This window comes from Hesperophylax consimilis, chromosome 22 (assembly GCF_061612785.1).
Source record: "Hesperophylax consimilis isolate HC1 chromosome 22, BYU_Hcon_1.0, whole genome shotgun sequence".
In the NCBI taxonomy this organism is placed as follows: Eukaryota; Metazoa; Arthropoda; class Insecta; order Trichoptera; family Limnephilidae; genus Hesperophylax; species Hesperophylax consimilis.
In genome coordinates this window covers 705,998-731,630 of record NC_142857.1, presented here as the reverse complement: position 1 = coordinate 731,630, position 25,633 = coordinate 705,998, and the positions used below count along the sequence as shown (strand labels likewise).

The following is a 25,633-nucleotide window of genomic DNA, read 5'->3' as shown; positions in this document are numbered from 1 at the left end:
ATAAAGTATGTGTAACTATAAAATAATAAAAAACATAATTTTTATTAGAATAAGTTTAATACATTTTTTTATACAGACTTGTCCCTTTGACCCAATGAGGTTTGTTTGTTGATTTTTTTTGCTTTGAACGTTTCACATAAAAAATTGTTTTCGTTTAAAAAATATCATTTTTTACTCTTTCAGGATATGGTGGTATGATATTAGGAACGGTAGAACGTCCCATATTGTTATGTAGTGAAACTTACGTCAAAGCATGCCATTCCATATCAAGCCACTCGCAACGGACACCGAAAGTTAGTAAGTAAAACTTTAGTTTTACAATAAAAGTATTTACATAAAAAAGAACGTGGGTCTGTGAAACATACATCTTGACGAATAAATAGAACAGATTTGTAACAAATGGTAATTATTAAATATTTGAGAATCATTAGCACATACGCCAACTAAACGCCAGTCGTAGAGCAATGTCGTTAGATAGGAAATTGTGTAATTATTATTTTTTGGCATTGTTCGATGATTTAAATACTATGGAACATTGATCAAATCAGTTACTTGAAGTGTGCGCGTCCAGCAACTAGAACCGTTATCTGAACAAAAAAAATACATATCTTGTTTAAAAAGTGAGGAATTATAGAGGAATATTAATTCATACAGATGTCAATTTAAAAGTCAGGTCTTTCGCGTTATTTACTTGACTACTGACGGAAGAAGGAAATAAACAGGTTATATTACTATGTTACTGTAAAGTGCAGTTAGTTCAGTTTCCGAATCTTCAATGCGTTCCTTCGTCTCGCATTGAGCACTTGGGCAAAAACATGTAAGAATGCATGTTGAAAATATCGTGAAATGAAGAAAAAATTGATCAACTAAAAATGAATCAATTATTAAAATCATTGTTTTTTGTGGCGTTTTTATTTTTAAATTTAAACAGTGCTACGTCTGACTATGACTATTTTGAATCATCATTTAGGGATGATTCTGATGAGGTTGTGAATAAGGATGGAGGGCCAAACAACGCTTATCTGTCTGCGTTTGAAGATGATGAGGTTGAAGTAAACGTTGACGATGAATCCCCAAGCGATGGGCGTGGTGTATATTCATATGGGGTAAACGTTGGCGATAAATCCCAAAAAGACGGGCGTGGTGTGTATTCGGTTGGGGTAAACGTTGACGATAAATCCCAAAGCGACGGGCGTGGTGTATATTCGGATGGGGTAAACGTTGATGATAAATCCCAAAGCAACTGGCGTGGTGTATCTTCGGGTGGGGTAAACGTTGACGATGAATCCCAAAGCGACGGGAGAGGTGTATATCCGGATGCGGTAAACACAGAACGCCCAAACTCCCGGCAGGGGAAGTTTCTCCAGTCGCACTTGTCTCTGGGGATCCTCAACATGATGAAGATGAGTCCCGCCCCAAACTACACCCCGATGAGGGGGGAAATATTCGACTTTTTGAGGGATAACTACCCACTACCAGCAGGTTAGTCAAAATAATATATGCATTACATATTTGTGATTTAGTTTTTCAGTATATATAAATAAGGAGAAAATATGTATTACATTCAGCAAATAATAAAGTCCGAAGAAATTAAATAAAATATTAGATTTTTCCAGGCAAAATGCCAGAAGAATGCTATATTGCCGTGCCAAACCGCCTATCTGATATTCAAAGCCTAAATAATGCAATTTTATAGGAAAGGAGTATTTTATATAATTTGGGAACATATATTATAAATGGATTATGGATATAAAAACTTAACGTTTTTTAGTTATAAAATCAGTATTTTGTGTCTCGTGAACAAACGTGATTTTGTACTTAGTCGCAACTTGCATACCGACCGAAGAAAAAGTCTTCACCCTTCCTGGAGAAGTGAGCAACTGCATTTCTTTTTTATGTTTCCGCGAACTGCTATATTATTCTAGTGGGGTGGATTAAATTCTCATTCCAATAAATTACTTCTGTTTCATATTAGTTTAATTTATAGCTGTGTAATCAGAATTTATGGGAATTCCACCATCAACCATCCCTACACATTCCCTGAGAAATTGTTATCTATTCATTCCACAGTGCTAATTTACAGAACCTTATATTTTTATTCTTGGTGGTTTATTCTACCTTTTTCCAGTATGAAGTTCGCGACATAATAGTTAAATGCATCCAAATCTTTAAGTTATTTTATAATTGAAATCAATCCAATTTTACATCATATTCATTTATTTTTTTGAATTTGTTTGTTACGTATAGATTTTTAAATAAAAAATATTATTATTACTAACATAACAATCACGCAAAATTACTATGTATGCACTCACCACAATCTATTGACCCGATTGGAACATATATATTTATTTATTGAAATGCGTTAAGTGGGCAATTGTAGCAAGTACAAAATATAATCGGTAAAAAACGAATGGCGAATGGGATTATAGTAGTAATGGACGAGCGTAAACGGCAGTAACAGAAGACGTGTTGAATATATTTTGCAGTCATTTAAAAATAAAACAATAAAAAAATAGATGACGTAATAAAAAATACATAACATAATACAGGTTTCCGAAGAATGCGTACGGTAAGTTATTAATTGAAGATGTCCACTGACTCGACATTACTATTCTAGGTTATGAGGAGTACTAGATATTAGTTAAACTAGTCTCAGAATTTCGGTCCAAAATAATAGTAATATTTTTTTTGACCGGTCGGTGCCCGAGTTGACATCGCGCTTGCGTCTGACCCAGGCGTAGTGTGTTCAATTCCTCGGCCGGCTAAGTCCTCCATCACAACACAAGCAACATTTTCACTGTGGTGGTAGTAGGAGATTTTCAAATATTGTCAGGTTATTTGTAACCCGGGAATGTTTGAATTTCTTTTAAAAATTAAAAATTAATTAATAAAATTAATGGTTGTTTCTGAAAAATAAATAGCTATGTGGTGACATTTTAGAATCTCTATTAAACGGGCAACTTTTTAGGAAACTTGCCAGTCGGGCCTCCATAAAATTATCACGAGAGCTCAAGCTCCGGGGGATAAACAAAATTTTTTTAGACTTAAAAAACTACACCAATGAGGCAATATTAGTAATGTAAATATTTCTGATACATGATCTGAATTCTCCTTTTAGGCAGCACAATTAAATGCAATCGATTCATGAAACATACATCATAATTAATGTTGTCAATTGAAATATCGAGCTTAAAATTTAAGTACTTAAAAAAAATGTGCTGAACTCGTTCTATATTGTTATACAAAGGAGACCAAATAAGTGAATTACACTCTAATGAAATATAGAGCGCGCTCATACAAGCTGAGGACTTGAAATCAATGAAAGTTTTGCGAGATACTTTGCAATCGCTGGTTAGTCAGTCCGGTTGCCAACATGAAAATGTTTCTACTTGCAGGTGTTTACGCCCCCAAGAAAGAGTACGACTTTGTGATAGTAGGCGCCGGATCCAGCGGCTGCGTGCTGGCCAACAGACTATCGGAGAGCGGGCGGTGGAGCGTCCTGCTGCTGGAGGCCGGGGGGCCAGAGTCGCTGCTCACCGAGATCCCTGTGCTGGCCGCCTCCTTTCAGAGCACTGATTATAACTGGGGGTACACTATGGAGCGACAGGCTGGTGTTTGCTTGGGTAACTAACTACTGCACCGTACAGTTAGCAGCTGATGAGATTATGTATAATAAGTCGCCCTCAAGACTGTTGACAAATGAACAAATATGGTGGACACAGGTGTTCCTAAACAATAACAACATCATCAAACCATGCCCCGTCATTTACTTTTCAACTGTTGAGCCTAAATTTTGGCTCAACGCTGCTCAAATGCGCAACTACGCTCTTTCCAACGCAAAAGTGACCACTGAGCGATCAATCAATTTAAGAAAGCCAAACTAACTTGAATTAAGCTTGCCTCAGAAAATGACTACTTATAAAAAGTGTAGAGTTTGAATTGGAGTTTGGAAAAAAGAGGTGGGATTGGGCACGAATTTGAGTAATTCGAAAATATGTTGCCTGTTGTATGCTAATGATGCGTGCTGATTACTAACAGTATGGAAGATGTATAGTTTCTCGTATCTAAGATGAACGAAGTATGTATGAAGAATGAGTTAAAGATGAAGTCTAACGTAATGGAGTTTGAAAGAGAGAGTACGAAAACAGTGTGCAATATGGTTGTGAATGAGGAATACTTGGAGCAGGTGCATGAATTTGTGTAATTAGGAAGTATGTTTACGAGAGATGGGAAAACTGACAGAGATATTGAAAGAAGGTAAATGTAGGTAACCCCATTAATGAAGGAATGAACGCAGTTGGTGCTAAAAAAAATGTCCGAAGAAGCGAAGCTAGCAATCCACAATGGAGTGCTGGTACCTACCATGATGTATGGAAGTGAGGCATGGAACTGGCAGAGAAAGGATGAAAGTAGACTGAACACTGTTGAAATGAGATCCCCGAGGTGTATGTGTGGAAAAACAATGTGTGATTGTGTGAGAAATGTGGAGATCCGCGAAGATTGCAAGACTGATGAAAGCTTAATGAGTAAGATTACAAAAGGGACGCTTAGATGGTTTGGGCATGTAGAGCAAATGAGCGACCTTAGAAATATTTTACACGCTTTAATTAAATACTGCAAGTAGAACACATCTTGGCATTACGGAGTATTTTTGTAAGCCCACAGAAAAATAAAGTATAAGGGCTATAAAAACTGCTTTAAAGTTCAAAATCTCATACTTAAGAACCTTTTTTCGGTTATAATTGTATAATGTGGCAAATAAAATTCTTTGCAAAATGATGGTAAAACATTGAAATAGTTGGGCCTGAACTTCGCAAAATAAAATAAAACATTTTGTACATATTTTTAGATATTTTATAGATATTTTATTCTTGTACAAATCAAGCAGGCGGCTGGTATTAAGCGACAATAACTTACATACCTTATCGCCATCTACACAAGGAGTGTTGTTGTCAGCGGCCCGATTCCGAAAGTCACACGAGGTGGTGCATCGCCTTTACTCCATCACTCCGTCATCTTTGGGGATGTTGTGTAGAGGTTTTTTAAGAGACCCAAGACATAGGAAGGGAGGAAACACAAAAGCCGCAAAATCATTTCTCAGCCGAATTGTTGATCACAAATGTCAATCGGGTACAAATGTTGGGCGGGCGTTTGGCGTGTTTCCCGTCTGTACATCGGAACCGAAGGGACCAATGACGCTAGTTCCTCATCAAAAGGGTTTCATGAAAATCTACGAGAAACATTATTTTTTGTTTCATTTCCAAAGTAAAATTATTCCGATATTATGTGCGTCCGATTGACGAAGATTTCGTATAAAACAGTAATACACCAATTAACAATGGACACCAATCAACAATTTTTCAGCGCCGGGCCCCTGCCCCGACCTACAATAAAAGAGTTTAATATCGATTCGGAGGCATTGTCCTATGACTAGCTTCAGAGCACAGGTGATGTCACACAATGGCACCACAATCGCACCTGCACTGCAAGAAACGCCAAAACTATCCGCGTGCAAAAAATATTAATGTATTATTACATAAAATAAATGTAAAACAGTCTTAAGCGTAGTCGTTAATTTCGTAATGAGAATTTTCATATAAGTGACTAAAAACATATTTTATTACATATATATACAAAACAATTATTAATAATCAGTCCCCGAAGTTTCACAGTATGTAAAACTCGGTGCTCATGCTCTATCATGGGGTCCCCTTCTACCCCTGCGGTCTTCTACCGGTCGATGTGACCTACATCTACGACCTGGTAAATAGAATTGTTGGTTGTCATTCATGCAGTTCGATTTCGAATGTAATAACGGGAACCGATTTCATACAAACATTCAAAACTATACAATTATCATCTCCAGACTAAACAGTTTGAAACCAGACAAAATATTATCCGAATTGAACTCTGCATAGACTCGAGTAAAGAAGCTAAAGAAGATTTGTTGTGATATTTTAAACCAAAGGTACACAATGTTTTTGTTTCCAGCCGAGGTTCCTAATGTTTTTTTTCATGTGGGAGGTTGGGAGGGGGTTGCCAGCTAATAAACAAGTTCTCAAATCTTTCTTAATATTTTTTATATATTTCCAGGAATGGAAGACCAGCTGTGCAAGTGGCCTAGGGGCAAAGGCATCGGAGGATCCTCCATCCTGAACTACATGATATATACGAGGGGCAATAAGATCGACTGGGACAGAGTGGCGGCGGCTGGCAACCCTGGATGGTAACAAATCTTATATGTATTAACTAATGAATCAGAATACTAAAGGAGGGAAACAATTATACCAAATCAGTGGACATCTTCAATTTATCTTTAAACAAATATAAAATGTTGTTTGAAGCAATTCAGTTATGTACGATGAATAATGTATATTTCTTAATATTCATTTATAAAGGCCCCGAAAAAGGGCGTTAATTAATAAATAAATAAATAATCTTGAAATAAAGATTAAGTGCGTACTTGTTTATAGTAATATCCATAACATGAAAGGGTGAAAGCATGATTTTTATTAAACTGAATACTTAAATGTAATTTTGGAATCTTAACATGGAAAAAATACATTTAATTTTCAGGTCTTACGACGAGGTTTTGCCGTATTTCTTGAAGTCTGAACGAGCAAACAGGTTGGGTGGGTTGGAAAACACCAACAAACACAACAGAGATGGTCTGCTGGCAGTCGAATATCCCCCCTACAAGTAAGAAATACAACCGTTGTCATTTTAATATACTTGGATGCAATCGGTTTTTACAAAAATATTCTATAGGGTTAAATCTAACAGAACTTTAATGCGATTTTGTATTTTCAGGTCAAAAACAATAGACGCATTCCTTCGAGGATCTGTTGAACTTGGCGAAAAGATTGTCGACTACAATGATGGCGTCAGTACTGGATTTAATAGAGTCCAGTCAAACACCTTGAATGGTTGGAGACACAGTGCCGCCAAGGCCTTCCTTAAACCCTTCAAGTACCGCACCAACCTGCACATCCTGCCCTACAGCAGAGTTACAAAAATACACATTAAAAAATCCACAAAGACAGCCACATCTGTCCAGTTTGTCAGAAACAGAATTCAATACAAGGTAAGGGCGAAGAAGGAAATTATCATATCGGCTGGAGCTCTTTTATCTCCACAGTTACTGATGCTTTCGGGAATTGGTCCAAAAGAAGATCTGGACAAACTGAGCATACCTGTGATCAAAAATTTACAAGTAGGACAAAATATGTACGATCACATGAGCTTCGTAGGCCTCCAGTTTTTGGTTAACTGCACCAATTGCGCATCAACAGAAACAGGAATGCTTCAAAACGGAGCGACAGTCGACTGGCTAAAATTCGGTCAAGGACCTTTGACCCTTCCTGGTGGGGTCGAAGGTCTCGGTTATATTAAAACAAAAATATCGGATGAACCGGGAAATTATCCTGATATGGAGTTGATATTCGTTTCTGGAGGAATTACCTCGGACCAATCAGGAGCAATCCACAAGGGTATGGGCATATCTGAAGACTTCTACCAGAATGTCTTCGGAGAAATAACAGAGAGACAAACATGGAGCATCTTACCGATGATTGTCCATCCCAAATCTAAAGGATTTATCAAGCTGAAGAGCAAGAATCCGTTCCACTGGCCGAAATTCTATTATGACTATTTTTCGGATCCAAGAGATCTGGCCACCTTTGTGGAAGCCGTCAAATACGTCCTCAGACTATCGAAAACTAAGGCATTCCAGAAATTCGGAAGCAGATTGCACAGCAAGCATTTTCCAACTTGTAAAGAGTTCAAGTTCGGGACGGATGAATATTGGGGTTGCGCTGTGAGGACTCTATCAGCTACCCTTCATCACCAGGTGGGGACCTGCAAGATGGGGCCGGCGACAGACCCCGAGGCCGTGGTGGATCACAAGCTGCGGGTGCACGGCATCAAGAGACTGAGGGTAGCAGATACGGGAGTAATACCAAAGCCCCTAACGGCGCACACACACGCGCCGGCCGTCATGATTGGGGAAAAACTGGCAGACATGCTGAAGACGAAGTGGGAGCGATAATAAAATATCATTTATTAATGATTTTTTTTAAATTTTGTTTTAAATCACTTCATTGAGTTATATATGTCGATTTGTTTCGGTTGCACTCAACCTTCTTCAGAAGAATAGAAATAAAAAGTTTATATTTCCATTGTCCTGAAGAATGTTAAGTGCAACCGAAACCGGTCGACCTATATAACTCGATAAAGTGGTATGAAACAATGTTAAAAAAAATCATTTATATAATTTCAAGCCACAAAGTGTTTGCTTTCTTCGATAAAATATTTTATTAAGTTCCATTCAAGTCAAAATCTCGTGAGATCTTAGACAATATTTTGTTTCGTAAGTAATTAAGTAACTAGGAATAGGCAAAAAATTTATATTTTTTAATAATAAAGGAAATTTGTAGTAATGCTTTGTTTTATTTTGCAGGGAAATGGGATATAGTTGGTTAATAAAAAAGCTTATCAAATATTCGATTTTAACATAAACATTGATGAAAAAATTCTACAGATTATCAACATTAATTATTAATTATATGAAACATTTGAGAACCACTGTCAGATAACCAAACTGTGTATTAAGGAGAACAGTGCCGTTAGAGTCATTAAGATACTGATAGTGAATTTTCGTGCCTTTGTTCGACTTTAAAATATTATGGTAATGATCAACGCTGTTATTTTAAGCGCGCGGGTCTAGCTATTAGGACGTGTCACCGGAAGACCAATACGTTAAGTTTTAAAAGCGAGCAAAGATTTTTTAAACCAGTATTTAATCATAGAAGAAATATAATAAGATACATCGATGGTATTAATTGATACAAAGGTGGAAACCTTAAACCCTTCAACGTAGCCGTTATTAGCCTTGAAGGAAGAAGGAAGTAAACGGGTTATATTATTATATTACTGTAAAGCGCAGTTAGTCCAGCTTTCCGAAGCTTCAATACGTTCACTCGTCTCGCTTTGAGTAGATGTGCTAAAGTTTTAAAGATTGAAAATATCGCGTAATGAACTAATAATTGGATCACCTATAAAATGAGTCATTTATTAAAATCGTTGGTTTTAGTGACGTTTTTATGTTTACATTTGAACAGTGTTACTTCTGACGATGACAACATTGAATCTTCATTTGGAGAGGATTCTGATGAAATTGTGAGTGAGGATGGAGAACAAAGCCAAGGGTACCTGTCTGCGTTTGAAGATGATGCGGATGGAGTAAACCCTGGAGCCCCAGACTCGAGGCAAGGGAGGTTTCTCCTGTCGCACGTATCTCTGGGGATCCTCAACACGATGAAGATGAGTCCCGCCCCGAATTACACCCCGATGAGGGGCGAAATATTCGATTTCTTGAGGGATAACTACCCCCTACCGGCAGGTTAGTCAAATGTTTACATTCGAAGGAGACTATGTTTATAATTTGATATTGTCCATCAATCAAATGTTTACATTCGAAGGAGACTATGTTCATAATTTGATATTGTCCATCAATCAATTCTTACTGTGGTACTGGTGATCATACCTACCTTATTATACCTGTGGTACCTTATTATAGATATTATATTAATTCACTTGGATTCAGATTCAGATGGAAGAAATGAGTTAGAAGGAGAGAATACGTTAAGAAAATATATAGAAACCCTTGAACCAACTTCAATAATTAGATGGAAGATGAGATTTAGATTAGATGTTATGGCTCGAGATATAATTTAATGCATTAAAACAAATCTGGGATTCGACATTATTAATCAATTTCCTTAATAGTTAAAATTACTTTACACAAGTATCTTATTAAGTGTCAGAAGAAAAGTTATAATTCGATGAATTAGGTATTGAAATTAAAACAACTGCACCAAATTTAAGTTTTTAGTTTGAAAATGTTCTTCCAAAAGAAACAGTAAGGACGGGTTATTTCAAAAAATTTAAACAATTTATCGAAATTAGAAGAAAAATTGTAAGTTCCGTGAAAATCATATAGTAGTTCTGTTAGTATCTATAAGTACCTACTGTAAAACAACCGTTCCATATTTGAAATAATAACAGAATTGCTTTTTCACATTTAAAATTGATAAATTGTTCAAAATCTGCGAAATAATCCATCCTAAATTGACATAATTAAATCGTGTAAGCAAATCGTTTTGAATGTTTTTTTCATAAAAACAGTCTCATGTACAGTGATTTTAGTGTCGCTGGAAAGCTTCTTCCTTTGTAGATAAATATATAAAGTTACCAAAGCAGGTATGTAATATCTATTAGCTGGGTATCTTTTCGGTAGCAGTGTCCATTGTCCATAAAGTGATCTCTAAAGATGGACACTGCGAGGCTACGGCTATCGCCTTTAGAAGGATAAGGAAGCGCAAGGAACAATCAAAAACAGATACCAACTAAACACAAATATCACATTCGTATTGGCGACACAAGACTCTAATAATGGGGTTTGCTGGAGGCTCACATTTTAATTAATTCCGACGAATTCGTAACGATAACATATATAATTTGTTTGCCGATCCCTGCGGGAGAAAGTTATTTATATTCAAGTTAATAAAAACCGTACCTTACCATGAAAATGTTTTACGTAAAGCGGTTTGAAAATTTGTAAAACAACTATAAAATAAGCGGTCAGTACCAGATTTTATTTTTCAAGACGATGAATTAGTAAATTCACGAGGTATTCGCCTGGAAACGTCTGAGATTTGAGTAATACTTTCATCAGAATTAATTTAAATTAACCCCATGGAAAGATGTATCTAGGCCTGCTAGGGCAAATTCGACAGTAGGTCTGTGCATTACGCCGGGCCGCGCGCTGAATATTTTTGTACACGACTTCTTCACTTATGTCCTTAAGATTCCCACTTTATTTAAGGTCCCGAAATAAGCGTTCAAAAGGTTTGAAAGGGAAATATGTAAATACGAATGTTAGAGGGAGCGCGCTAATATTAAAAAAAACGATAACAATTAAGATGGTGAAAATATTTAATAAAACACGAATCTTTTGAAATAGAGCAAAAATCTCTACAAATGCTTTAGTTGCATTTAAAGATAAACTGAGAATTTTCCATGCCTATAACATGTTAAATAACAGAACAAAACGTGTTTTTAATAATTTTCGGAGCTTACTTTGCGATTTTTATCTATCGAGGGAATTTCATATAATTAACGTTTCGGCATAAAAAATGTATTGATATTATCTTCTAAAATAACAATTTTTTGGAAATTAAAACCTTAAAGAGTTAAAGAGAAACTTGTTATAAATCAGTAGAAATTGGGAATGCGTGCTTATAAAGGTCTGTCCAATACACCAGGGGGCCACGCATCGCATATTTTTGTAGGGGGTCTCTTCACTTATGGCGTTAACATTTCTATTTTTGAGACCGATAATTCGTGGTGGAATTAAAACCCTATAAACTACCCCTCTCCCCCCTCCGCCATATGTTGTGTATATAAACCGTAGACTAAGAATTTTGTGTACCAGTCTGAAGATGGCTTTGACGAGCTGAAACCGGTTACGGTCAAAATAAAATTAAGTGGAATAAAGTTTTTTATTTGTTTTATTATAATATATTATGGCGTTAACATTCCGACTTTACTTTAGGGTATTGTCCCGTCTCAACTATGATGGTGCAATGAAGTTTGCAATGCTTCTCAGTCTGCAGCTCACAACATGATTTCCATCACGAGTTATGGATATTTGAAAAATCAATTTGTCCAAAAGTACAAAAGTAATTTTTCAAAAATTTAAAGTAATACCATTATAATTAATTCCCTGTTTATGGTCTTAGTGCGCAATTTACGAGTATATTAGCAGACTAAAAATATATTAGTAAAAACACACAAAAATAAGTAACAGAATTTACAAAAAATATTTAATTTAATTTGATTCGTACTGATTTATAAAAAAAAACTTACACTATTCAATATCTCCTCATTAAAAATTCAATGAAGTAGAATAATTATTACGTATTACGTATTACGAGTTGGTAAGTGGCACTCGTATAGATTATTAAATAATATATGACTTTGTTTTTCATAATTATTAATCAATCTTAATTGAAAAAAGAGCTAACTGGTCACAGTCACTAATAACCAGCCTCCTCGGTGACCATAAAATTATTAATATAAATACCTATATGAAATAATAACAGGCAAAAGCAGGGATACGACATTCCGAGCAGGCGCAGAATAATATTTGTATATTAATAGAATAAAGATTTGGTAGAATTTGTTGAATAGGATTGTTTCAAATATTTCGGGAGTATCTATGGTAAACCTAATGGTGGCCTTAGACACATTACGCAATATTATGTGACCATAATTTGGGGGTGGCACATACGTATTATATGTTGGGATGACACACTACGCTATAATCTTCCACGGGAGAGGAGATGAGAGTGGGGAACTGCCGTCGAATCTATTTTCTTTGTATGGGATCTGTCATTTTGACAGATGACAGCCGCGTAATAAAGTGCTCCGTAAATTGTTCTAACTCCTTATCCTGCCGTAGGTGGGAGAGGGGGTCACCTAATTTAAAAATATTTATATATATAATTGGTTTCTTTTCATTCCTCCTTTGTATTTTTAATTGATATTAAGACTGTTTATGTTCCTTAAAATAAATAATAAATACAGCCTGGCTAGCAAATCACAGCACATATCGTCGCCCCGCCCACACTTATAACACATCATATTTTTATGTGTGACAGGTCTGTATGGGATTGTATGGCGAGCAATACGGAGTTAACTAATTTGTCACCCCCTGTAAATGCAAATACAAATCGTTGTTTTCTCTTTTTCTCACTGTTTAAATCATATATCTCGCCGTAATACAAAATGAGATTGCATGACTTTATGAACCCGAGCCTGGCTGAGAGAAATATATCCTAAAAAGACTCTACGGGTGTTTGACGTCTGGGAGAAATATCTCCGAAAACAGGGGTTAAACATAAATGTACATGCTCCTCCGTTTCTCTTCCAGGAGTTTACGCCCCCAAGAAAGAGTACGACTTTGTGATAGTGGGCGCCGGATCCAGCGGCTGCGTGCTGGCCAACAGACTATCGGAGAACGGGCGGTGGAGCGTCTTGCTGCTGGAGGCCGGGGGGCCAGAGTCGCTGCTCACCGAGATTCCCCTACTGGCCGCATACTTCCAGAACACTGACTACAACTGGGGGTACAAGATGGAGAAACAAGCGGGCGTTTGTCTAGGTAACTTTACATTTTAATTCATTCCGTATCTGGTAAGTCGAAACCACCCCTTGTTTAATAATTGAAAAACGTAAAAATTAACGATTTATTTTGATAGGCGGGGAATGGGTACCGCCACCCCGGGAACTCATTAAGTAGTTAGCTACAGTTGGTGACTTGATACGGGTGCCCGGATTCATGTATGTCCTGGTGTTGGGAGTGGTTTGTCCTGGTCATGGCGGCGGAAGCGTCTGCCCACCAGCTGCGTGTTGGGTGGGATTGGGAGTGGCCTGGACAGTGGAGGGTCTGATTGAGTGAGACTTTGATCTCTCCAGCCGGACTATCTCGACCTATCGCCTTGCACCGCAGTGAGAGGTATGGATTCATGCGTCAATACTGGCTGACCCCCAGATTCCAACCCACTCCTCATACCTTTTTAATTTAAAATCAGCCATTTTATCGCGGTATAAGCCTAAAACTCGATGCATGAGGATGGTCACCTTTCCACCTGCTATCTTCTACCAATAATAGGTCGGTGGGACTCACATTTACGAGGTGGTCAATAAAAAGTGCATTTATGCAATGCACTGCCGCACATCCATGGTAACATAAGATTTTATATAGGTAAAGGAAAAACGTAAAACAGCACAATATTTCCTAGATATAAAAATAGACTCCAAAAAGAATTTCGAACACAGCACATTAGTCCCAATAATAATCAAATAATCTCGGAGCGCTGTGGAACTATGACATCCCCAACTGGAGTAAGTGGCGAGAGCGACGGCAATGAAAAATTAGTTACTCCCAAAAATACAGGGGAAAGCGCCGCAGGCGAAATTTATTCCATGGTATCCCCTCGGGGTAGGTATGTGGTGTGGGTGAAGGGAATGGAATACGAATTGTTATATTCACAAAGTAATTTTCTGGGTCGAAGCGCAAACCAAAAAATGCTTTCGATTTTTATTTTTCGTCATTAGTATCCCAACAATATTTTCTACTTACATAAAAACGTGAAACCCTCAACGTGTATCACCTTAGAACCTAGCTGGGACCCCTCCCACGTTGGGGCCCTATGGAGAATTTGATAGCATTATTCTATGATGTCCTTAATGTGCACTATTTTCACATCATCCCCGAAGATGACGCTGTAAGCCTTAAGGAACTTATTTTTCCATCGGGGGCTCGATGTCGGGGCTCCAGGCCGGGACCTCTCTGGACTCCACGATGGCGGGATTCCACGATGAGGTCATTTTTGGAATTGTTTGTCCAATACCTTAATTTATGCTGCTCTTCTTAAAGTTGGATAGTAATAAAATTATTGCGATTATTTATTTGAATAATAATGTACGCCCAAGACCATTGTTGAATATAATATGGGTTTTTGTGCAATAATTTTATTTTGAATTTAGAATTTTTAAAGATAAGGCAAAAACTTTGAACAGGGTATTTAAAAAAATAACTTAAATCGACATTATCATGGCTTTGTTGAGGTGATCGTTAGTTTGCCGAGTACAATTTTCGAAGTCGATGTATCGTGAAGTGACGGATATGGCTCATTTTACTGAAATTGTGAGTTACAGTGTGCAGCTCCCGTTATCATTTAACCCTCAGGCATATTCTGTCAGAAGGTCGGAGTAATTCCGCTTTGCAGTAAAATCCAAATAAATTGAATATTTCTAAAACTTTTACGTTAGCTAAAAACTGTTATTGAAAGGCGATGAAAAACGATTTCAAATTCTCCTATTAGAAATAAAAATATCATTTTTGATAAATTTCCCGTTTTTTGTAACTACAATTACTGATAACGAAAAGAAACACACCCACATTTTATTAGACAAATGTATTATCATTTCACTTTTTTGTCGTTTCATACGAAAATAATTTATAAAAATATTAATTTATAGTGGTATTTAAACAAAGTTATTTTATTTTAATTATTATAAAAATATCGCTTAAATTAAGTTTCATATATATTTTCAAATCTCGGTCGGAAACTTAGGTTTCATAAAGGTGTGCATTTTAATTCTTCTGTTGTTAACTTCTAATTTATCATATTTCTCTCTACGACGGCAAGGGAGATACGATTTTTATGAGACCAAAAGCTGTTTTCAAAAGCGAACAAATTAACCTGAGGGTTTAATTTACACGTATTACATATTATCATTTTTAGTGCAATGTACTGCTGTCAAGTTTAGTCACTGGCGGCCTCTGCCGGCGAGTAGAACTATCTAATGAATGTCATTCACGCGGTTCGAGTTTGAATGTTATAACGGGAACCGAATACCGAGCATTACTTGATAAGCGTAGAGTTAAGTGGTTTGTTTAGTTGTTTAGTATGCACATAAAGATGCGAAGAAAAACAAGACTACCGTTTTCTGCAGTTATTAAAAAACATATATCAATTTGTTACAGAAGAACGGCAATTTCCACCGACCAACAACTTTTAACAACTCTCACGAAAATAGAATAAGACACAAAAAACGTTACTGGGACTAGAACCTAAATCCTCTCCTTTTTATCGGCACCAACACACCCACAAGCAATTGAGCAACTGAGACCTAATTACATTCGGTCATTTCTATCGATCTCATAGATTATTATTAATTAATTATTTTTTCATATGTTTTTGTAGGCTGCCATTTTCGGAAGGATTAGAAAGTTTTGAAGGATAAACATAAATTATTCATAATCTGCTCTTTCATAGATGATACTGATTTAGTTAATTTAGGAACACCGCTTTCTACATAAAATCTTTAAAATAACGAAAACATTGTTTGTTTGCGCCCGGACACACGAAATTGGGAATAAATAGTTTTGTCCGCTTAAAAACTATATTTTTCAAGAAAGACATTGTATCGGTGATTTAATCCAATATTGTATTTTATGCATTTGAAAAAATTATGTTTTAATACGGATATAACTATTTATTCATATTCATATCTTGTATATACAGGCGCAAACAAACAATTCAAATTAATATTTAGAAGCATAATTTGCATACAAATTCAATTCTTTCAAGAAACGCATACAAATACAATATTTTATCGGTGATTCAATCAAATATTGTATTTTTAATTTATGTATTTAAAAACAAAAAATATATTTTATTCAATTGTTTTTTACACAATTCTTACAAAACTGAGTAATATTCAGTTTGATTGTAAGAAATCTCTAATTTTTAACATGTTTTATACATTAGATATTATCAGAAAGTTTTGTTTCTAATGCTTAGGTTTAAAGTTTTCCTTAGTAGGGGAAGGGAGGGCAAGATGGAAGGAGCGGGCAAGTTGGAAACTATCTACCTATCGCCAACCACGCGACAAAGTGCCCGTGTCTCTACGCACACAGATATAAGCGGCCATGTTGTATTTATGTCCGGTGACTCGGTTCGGCTCGCGCCACCAAGCAACTTCCACGCGTGTTTTGTATTTTCGCGACGAATTCTAACAAAATCAGTGGATTTTTATTTTTCGGAATAACTTTATTGAGTAAAACCTCAAATTGTAATATTTAAATATTGAAGACAATATTAGAGATTTTTAAACGAAAATCTGAAACAGAAAAATCAGAAAAGGAAACGGTCACATCTGGGACTCGAACCCAGGACCCTTGTCTTTCCGGGACAATGCTCTACCAACTGCGCTAATGGGACCCTATTCCCCTCTGTCACTTTTAACTGTATCATACTTCGAATAAGAACTACCAACATTGTCTTCATTTTTTCACCGCACATTTTTTTATTGGCAACTATCTTTATGTATGATCGCAAGATTCAACCCGAACTAAATGCAATCCAGACAGCGTCTTTTTAGATAAACCTATCTTATTTTTTATTTTTAATGTGCGACATCTGTTGACTTTTTCTGCAAGTCTAGAATGAATATTTATTTTTCGGAATAACTTTATTGAGTAAAACCTCAAATTGTAATATTTAAATATTGAAGACAATATTAGAGATTTTTTAAACGAAAATCTGAAACAGAAAAATCAGAAAAGGAAACGGTCACATCTGGGAATCTTGCGATCATACATAAAGATAGTTGCCAATAAAAAAATGTGCGGTGAAAAAATGAAGACAATGTTGGTAGTTCTTATTCGAAGTATGATACAGTTAAAAGTGACCGAGGGGAATAGGGTCCCATTAGCGCAGTTGGTAGAGCATTGTCCCGGAAAGACAAGGGTCCTGGGTTCGAGTCCCAGATGTGACCGTTTCCTTTTCTGATTTTTCTGTTTCAGATTTTCGTTTAAAAAATCTCTAATATTGTCTTCAATATTTAAAAATCAGTGGACTTTAAAAGTGTGATTACGCATAGAAAGTAAGTAATACTACCATTTTGTTTTTATAAACACTAACTATAAGGAATAGATTTATGAATCGATATTTAAAGAGGAAAAAAATTAAAGGATTTTCTAAGAAATTGATATTATTATTGGAAGTTAGCTTGTGGGCAAGATGGAAAATTGCATTTTAGGGCAAGATGGAATAGTTTCCATTTTGCCCGCGTGCAATTATTTTGATTTCTGTTTTAATTTTTTTTAACTAATTGAGAATGATTCTCTTTATAGATCGTGTTCAAGTATATTACAAAGAGAAACATAGGATCTTGAACTGAAGAAACAATGCAGATAGTGATGGACGAAGCTGTAACTACTACAATACGCGCAGCTTACAGCTACAAATATTTATTGAGAAAACAAGACCAACAGCAGATAGACTTGTTTAATTAATTCCAGATAATCATGTTACTCATCAAAATCTAGAAGTTTTAAATTTAGCTCGAGAAAAATATATATTCATGCTCAGTATTCCCCCCACCAAGCCACAAACTGCAACGTCTCTTGGAAGTGGCTTTTGAGCAAGCCCTGACACTTTTCAAAAGAATCATCCTGGAAGAAGATTAAATCAGTTTGATATAGCTAGGCTAGTATGCATCGCCTATGAACAAAAGTGCTACTGTGCAAAATGCCACTAGTGGGTTCAGAAAGGCTGTCATCTTCCCATATACAGGGTGTCCGGAAACTCGTAGTACAAGCGGGAAACTGGTGAATCTACATCACATTTGGAGTCGATTTTGTAGTATATTTTTTTTTATTTGAGCTTTCGTTATCGAGTAAATCGAGTTTGAGGTTGATTTTTTTTTTTTTTTTTAATCAAATTCTTATAAATTATTACTGAAGATCAAAGTACCCAACTAATTAAAACTATTTGAAAGTAAAACAAATGAAGAAACTCGGATTTGAAGCATTATTTTGAAATCACCCTTCATTTAACCCGGTGTAATCATAAAATATTTCTGCTCTGCAGGGTTAAAACATCTGTTATTCAACCCTAAACACCAGAAAAAACTTTAACCCTAAAATAGCCGAAAAATATATTTTTTTGGTTTTTTTTTTTTTTTTGAAAATGCTCAAATCAAAAATCTTTATGTTTTTTTGGGTTCCCCATGTGGTGTAGATTCTCCAGTTTCCCGCTTGTACTACGAGTTTCCGGACACCGTGTATAGACATTTGTTTACAGATTTAGACTTTGCATCGGCCACTTTTTATGAAAACGCTCCAGTAATTGAAGGCGAACAAAATTTCATTGTGACTGATGAGGGAGACTAAAATGCCGACACAAATGATTATTCGTCAATAAACGTCAATATTGTAGACAATATTACCAATGAAACATCTACTGTCCATGATGGTTATGTTACACCTGATGGTTACACCTAAACTTGTTATTGATAAGAGTTTGGAACAACCATCCACCTCGTACTAAATTTCTCCAATTAAAATACTTCCATCACCAAAAGTTACTCCTACAGTAAAGAAGCGAAAATTGAGATGTAAAAAATCAGAAATCCTAACTAGTTCTACATTCCAAGAAACTATTGAAAAAAATAAGGAGCTGAAAGCGAAACCAAAATTAGTCCTTAATCCGGTCATCAATGGCAAGGAAAACAAAGGAAAGGGCAAAGGAAAGGGTAAAAGAAAGGGGAAAATGACAGAAAAAGATGAGAACATACTACAACATCCGGAGCAGTCAACACAAGACGATGTGTTGTGTGTATTATGTGGAGAAGCATATTTATGTGGAACCGCCCACAGAGGACTTGGTACAGTTTCCACAGTGTTGTGGTTGGGCACATGAACTATGTTCAGACATAGAAAACGGTTGTCTTTTATGTGTCAACTGTAAAATGTAAGGATATCCTATTAATTCCATCTTGCCCTTATAAGCTTTCCATCCTGCCCTCAGGGTTAGGGCAAGATGGAATATTTTCTGTTTTTGTTTTATGGGTCGTAACAGATTTTATACTCAATTTCAATTATTTTTAATAACTCAATTTTATAAGCATGTAAGATCTCTCTGAAGACTTATTAAAATAAATTATTGATATTATGTTGTTATATTTTTTTTTACATCTTAACGTTAAGCCTTCCATCTTGCCCTCCCTTCCCCTACATGTTGCAGTACGAATTAAAATTTGATTTTTTCTGGCATGCGTAATGTAGTGTATTAAAATTAGGTTTTATTTGTCACAACTGTTTTCCGCTGTATGTTATTATACATATTTCATATTACTATACGTTCATAGATACATAGATTGTTTTCATGTTCTACGGAAGTAGAGAGACCTGACTTTTCAGGTAATGCGTTAAACATTTGTATGTCTTTCTTGAAGGAATTGAGTTTGTATGCGGACAAAACTATTTATTCATATTCATATTGCAAATTTTCCGGAGCAAACAAATAATCCATCTAAACATTTAAAGCATAACTTGCAAAAAGTGTTGTTCCTGAAATAATTAAATTAGCACCATTTACGAGAGAGCAGATTTTCACATTGATTATTTTGTTAAGTATACCCTTAAACAATTTTTTTAAAGAACGTGTTGAAAGAATTGTAGATAATTGTTTGAAACAGTTCCATATAATACGATGTATTAAAGTATAATTTTTTTTTTCGAAGGAAGCAAACACTTTGAGGTGTGACATTATAAATTAATTGAAAAAATACACTTTGTAATCCACCACTTTTTATTTTGAATCAATAATTACAGCCAACCGGGTTTCATAATTTAAGCTAAGTTAATATAATAAGCCCTGATGAAGCTTGAGATAAGCGAAACTCGGTTGGCTGTCATTATTGTTTCAAAATAAAAAAAAGTGGTGTATTACAAAGTGTGTTTTTTCAATTAATATATAATCTTTTTGATTTCCAAAGTCCTAACTTGATCTATAAAATAAAATTAATGCAATTTTCAGGAATGGAGGACCAGCTGTGCAAGTGGCCTAGGGGCAAAGGCATCGGAGGATCTTCCATCCTGAACTACATGATATATACGAGAGGCAATAAGATCGACTGGGACAGAGTGGCTGCGGCTGGCAACCCTGGATGGTAACAAATCTTTTTAAAATAGCATTTATTAAAATTTTTTTTCGAAGAAAACTTCTTCTAACTGCTTTTCACTTTGTGATGGCATTATTTATTTTTTATTAAAACACAAATAACTTAGTTTACATCACTTTATTTCGATACAAAATGTCAACATGTTTCGTGAACCAAGTTCACATCATCAGTATACTTGTGCTCCCGATGATGTGAACTTGGTTCACGAAACATGTTGAGATTTTGTATCGAAATAAAGTGATGTAAACTAAGTTATTTGTGTTTTAATAAAAAAAATTATTATTTAATGGAACACCAAATTAACAGTGATTTGAAAATAGCATTTGCACTTTATGGGTGATACGAAAATAAAATACTTCGTATACATCACCATGTTTATCGTGACGAAGAAACCGTTGGTTTCGAAACATGTCGATCAGTTTTGATTAAATAGTGGTGTATAAAGTATTTTATTTTCAAATAATTAAAAAACATCACAAAGTGATTTTTCAATTGATGAAGAAAAGATGGGTTATTAATTTTATTTTTTATTGTGAAAATCAGTGAATTGCAATTACAATCAATAACGTTACAATATAATTACATCACTTGGGACGCACCCTTGTGATAAAAAATAATATTTATTGCCTTCTTGAAGTATAACTGAAAAATGTCTACCTATGAAAAAAGGTGGTTTAAGAGTGTAGTCACCCCAAAGGCATTATCATTGGTAGGTTGGTCCTGTCTCTTGGAAAAATAAAAAGTCAGTGCTGCCTAGCTCTGGCGAAGTTATAAGGGACATAAACCATAAGTTTTAGAACATCAGGATTGCAAATGTGTCCATTGAGCAGCTAATGTACTACTAAACACCATTGTGCCCATTGAGCAGCTAATGTACTACTAAACACCATTGTGCCCATTGAGCAGCTAATGTACTACTAAACACCATTGTGCCCATTGAGCAGCTAATGTACTACTAAACACCATTGTGCCCATTGAGCAGCTAATGTACTACTAAACACCATTGTGCCCATTGAGCAGCTAATGTACTACTAAACACCATTGTGCCCATTGAGCAGCTAATGTACTACTAAACACCATTGTGCCCATTGAGCAGCTAATGTACTACTAAACACCATTGTGCCCATTGAGCAGCTAATGTACTACTAAACACCATTGTGCCCATTGAGCAACTAATGTACTACTAAACACCATTGTGCCCATTGAGCAGCTAATGTACTACTAAACACCATTGTACCCATTGAGCAGCTTATGTACTACTAACACAAATCGAAACTTTTCTCCTCTTCGAGTCCCAAAAACAATAATGATTTGGAATTCCTGATATTAACTTGATTATCTAATGTAATATCGCCAACACAAATCACTTATCATTGTTGGGGTAATCATTGACATGGTGTAATAAGCCGTAAGGCGCACTCTCTTCCTTCAGCCAAAGTTTTCAACAACCTCACAGTGGTCATCATCAGGGCAGATGGACATTGGAAGGCTGTCTGAAATGTTGGCTTAAAGAGGAGGAAGCGTAACATGGCTCGACAACCCAAAAAAACAATACTTTTGGCTGTCAGAATCTTAAATCATATATGTAAAACAGAAATCACATTCTAGCAGAAAACAATTAGCAGCGGTAAATTGTAATTATAAAATAAAAAATTTATTGCGTTTATTGGGCTATACGGTCACAAGGAATAACGAACCAATCTATTCATATAAGAGTAAACGATATAGCCCTGCTAAAAACAAATTGGGGCCTAATTAATACTTTGGTTGTAATTTATATATAATATTATTTGTTTTGAGAAAGAATCTGTGTTGATCAATATATAAATTATTATGGTGTAAAAAATTATTAATGATATCTAAATATTATTTAGATGACCAAATACGTAATTTCATCGTAAACAAATTTGTAACCAGAAAATACATGTTCATTTAGATAGTTATCTAATCGCTTGTTAATTTAATATATAGGTACAACTAAAAGGAGCCTAGACGTGGTTACTATTAATTTATGTACTAAGATGTTCTTCTGGTGTTAAAGCTTTAAAAAATTAATAGCATTTATTCTGAAACAAACTCGTTATTATTATTATTTTTCAGGTCTTACGACGAAGTGTTGCCGTATTTCTTAAAGTCTGAAAGAGCAAACAGGTTGGGTGGGTTGGAAAACACAAAAAAACACAACAAAGATGGTTTGCTGGCTGTCGAATATCCCCCCTACAAGTAAGAAACACAACCGTTTTCATTTTAAGAACGTAAGATGGAACTGGCCAATGCAAACATATTCTATAACGCTAAATCAAGCAGAACTTTAATGCGTTTTTTTTTTTTATTTTCAGGTCAAAGACAATCGACGCATTCCTTCGAGGATCTGTTGAACTTGGCGAAAAAATTGTCGACTACAATGATGGCGTCAGTACTGGATTTAATATAGTCCAGTCTAACACCTTGAACGGTTGGAGACACAGTGCCGCCAAGGCCTTCCTTAAACCCTTCAAGTTCCGCACCAACCTGCACATACTGCCCTACAGCAGAGTTACAAAAATACACATTAAAAAATCCACAAAGACAGCCACATCCGTCGAGTTTGTCCGAAACAGAATTCGACACAAGGTAAGGGCAAAGAAGGAAATTATCATATCGGCTGGAGCCCTTTTATCTCCACAGTTACTGATGCTTTCGGGAATTGGACCAAAAGAAGATTTGGACAAACTGAGCATCCCTGTAATCCAAGATTTGCAAGTTGGACAAAATATGTACGATCACATGAGCTTTGTAGGCCTCCAGTTCTTGGTCAACTGCACCAACTGTGCGTCAACAGAAACATCAGTGCTCGACGCAAGAACGACAATCAACTGGCTAAAATTCGGTCAAGGACCTTTGACCCTTCCGGGTGGGGTCGAAGGTCTCGGTTATATTAAAACAAAAATATCGGATGAACCGGGAAATTATCCTGATATGGAGTTGATATTCGTTTCTGGGGGAATTACCTCGGACCAATCAGGAGCAATCCACAAGGGTATGGGCATATCTGAAGACTTCTACCAGAATGTCTTCGGAGAAATAACAGAGAGACAAACATGGAGCATCTTACCGATGATTGTCCATCCCAAATCTAAAGGATTTATCAAGCTGAAGAGCAAGAATCCGTTCCACTGGCCGAAATTCTATTACGACTATTTCTCGGATCCAAGAGATCTGGCCACCTTTGTGGAAGCCATCAAGTACGTCATCAGACTATCGGAAACTAAGGCATTCCAGAAATTCGGAAGCAGATTGCACAGCAAGCATTTTCCAACTTGTAAAGAGTTCAAGTTCGGGACGGATGAATATTGGGGTTGCGCTGTGAGGACTCTATCAGCTACCCTTCATCACCAGGTGGGGACCTGCAAGATGGGGCCGGCGACAGACCCCGAGGCCGTGGTGGATCACAAGCTGCGGGTGCACGGCATCAAGAGACTGAGGGTAGCAGATACGGGAGTGATACCAAAGCCCCTAACGGCGCACACACACGCGCCGGCCGTCATGATTGGGGAGAAACTGGCAGACATGCTGAAGACGAAGTGGGAGCGATAATAAAATATAATTTATTGATGATTTTTTTTAAATTTTGTTCTAAATCACTTCATTGAGTTATATATGTCGACCGGTTTCGGTTGCACTCGACCTTCTTCAGGAGAATGCAAATAAAAAGTTTATATTTTCATTGTCATGAAGAAGATTGAGTGCAACCGAAGCCGATCGACCTATATAACTCAATAAAGTGATTTAAAACCATGTTTAAAAAAAAATCATTTATATAATGTCAAGCTACAAAGTGTTTGCTTTCTTCGATGAAATATTGTTTAGTTTCATTTATGTCAAAATCTCGATAAGATCTTACATAATATTTTGTTTTGTAAGTAATTAAGTAACTAGGAATAAGGAAATAATTTATAATTCTTTAATAAAGGGAATTTACAGTTACGTCTCGTATTATTTTATAGGTAAAAGGAGACGGTTGGTTACATTACAAAATTAATTTAATATATCCTATCAGAGGATGGTCTATACATGATACATCACCAAAATTAACGCAAATGATTTGATTTATTTATGCCAAATGGTAAATGTTTATTTTTTGTGCAATTCAGTAAAAAATTTAATTAAAATAAATTTCGTTATATACCTGTTGAGCACTACAAATTGTGCATGTAACTTACCAACTTTAATCAGGTATCTTTAATATTTAATTAGGAGTTCAATCAATTCTAATTAATTATTAATACACATCAATACAAAATTGATTTCAAACTAATAATATTTTATACAAATCCGGTTCGATCTCACTTATTCGCACGGTTTTAAATTGGGAGGAAGAGAATCAGACCTGAAATGAAAAGTTGACGAAGGGTAACTACTTGTATGGACCTTGCTGAAGTAACCAGACCGCCAATTAAATAAGTGACATTTTGTTAGTATACTTTCTACAAGGGTAAAACTTTAAGTTTGCTGAGTAACTTGGAAAATTACAAAAGTTCTTATATTGTTTAACGCTATTTTAGTATCAGAGAATTTATTTTCAGCCAAAATAAATTTTCTGATAATTAAAAATATTAATTTCGGTTGAACTCTAGAACTTGGATTAGCTTTGTATTTAAATATAATTTTAAAAATTGGAAGTGTTTGTTTGGAGAATTTAGACAAGCGATAATGTACATGCGTACATACCTATAATGTAATATTTTTAACTGAAAATTGTTTTAATCACCATTTTGAAAATAGGAACAGATTTGTCGATAATTCAGAAAAATTCGTAACTTAGCACGGACCTGCGCATGGCATTTTATAAATACATTAAACAAGATATGAACTTGCTGACAAGAACAAAATACCAATTTTCATTTGGTTATTATTATTAACATGTATTGTTCAGTTTAAGTGACACAGTTGTTAAAGATCACATAACGAGGAATACCTTTTTTCGTGGACCTTGAATTGCGTTCATCGAAACAACATTTAAAAAAAATAGAGGTATTTGGGTAGTTTT

The 25,633-nt window shown here is 35.7% G+C and overlaps 3 protein-coding genes across 3 annotated transcripts in view; 2 read left to right on the top strand and 1 right to left on the bottom strand.

Moving 5' to 3' along the window:
- The window catches only part of Flo2 (flotillin-2), a 710,730-nt gene that overhangs the window by 653,083 nt on the left and 32,014 nt on the right, over window positions 1-25,633 (bottom strand). The gene's annotated exons all lie outside the window — the stretch shown is intronic.
- On the top strand, window positions 1,395-10,413 carry LOC149412581 (glucose dehydrogenase [FAD, quinone]-like). The gene is made up of 7 exons (XM_089645345.1): window positions 1,395-1,482; window positions 3,399-3,626; window positions 6,097-6,229; window positions 6,580-6,702; window positions 6,814-8,037; window positions 9,123-9,403; window positions 10,304-10,413. The coding sequence occupies exons 1-7, from the start codon at window positions 1,395-1,397 to the stop codon at window positions 10,411-10,413; spliced, it is 2,187 nt and encodes a 728-aa protein (XP_089501471.1).
- Window positions 11,294-24,180, top strand: LOC149412580 (glucose dehydrogenase [FAD, quinone]-like). The gene is made up of 5 exons (XM_089645344.1): window positions 11,294-11,309; window positions 12,998-13,225; window positions 20,460-20,592; window positions 22,705-22,827; window positions 22,944-24,180. The coding sequence occupies exons 1-5, from the start codon at window positions 11,294-11,296 to the stop codon at window positions 24,178-24,180; spliced, it is 1,737 nt and encodes a 578-aa protein (XP_089501470.1).

Excerpts from the sequence above, each read along its gene's own strand:
- LOC149412581 (XM_089645345.1), top strand. The coding sequence starts at position 1,395 with ATGATGAAGATGAGTCCCGCCCCAAACTACACCCCGATGAGGGGGGAA. Across the intron at positions 6,230-6,579 it reads GCGGCTGGCAACCCTGGATG|GTCTTACGACGAGGTTTTGC; the intron begins GTAACAAATCTT and ends TTTAATTTTCAG. Across the intron at positions 8,038-9,122 it reads GCAGACATGCTGAAGACGAA|TGTTACTTCTGACGATGACA; the intron begins GTGGGAGCGATA and ends ACATTTGAACAG.
- LOC149412580 (XM_089645344.1), top strand. Across the intron at positions 20,593-22,704 it reads GCGGCTGGCAACCCTGGATG|GTCTTACGACGAAGTGTTGC; the intron begins GTAACAAATCTT and ends ATTATTTTTCAG. Across the intron at positions 22,828-22,943 it reads GTCGAATATCCCCCCTACAA|GTCAAAGACAATCGACGCAT; the intron begins GTAAGAAACACA and ends TTTTATTTTCAG.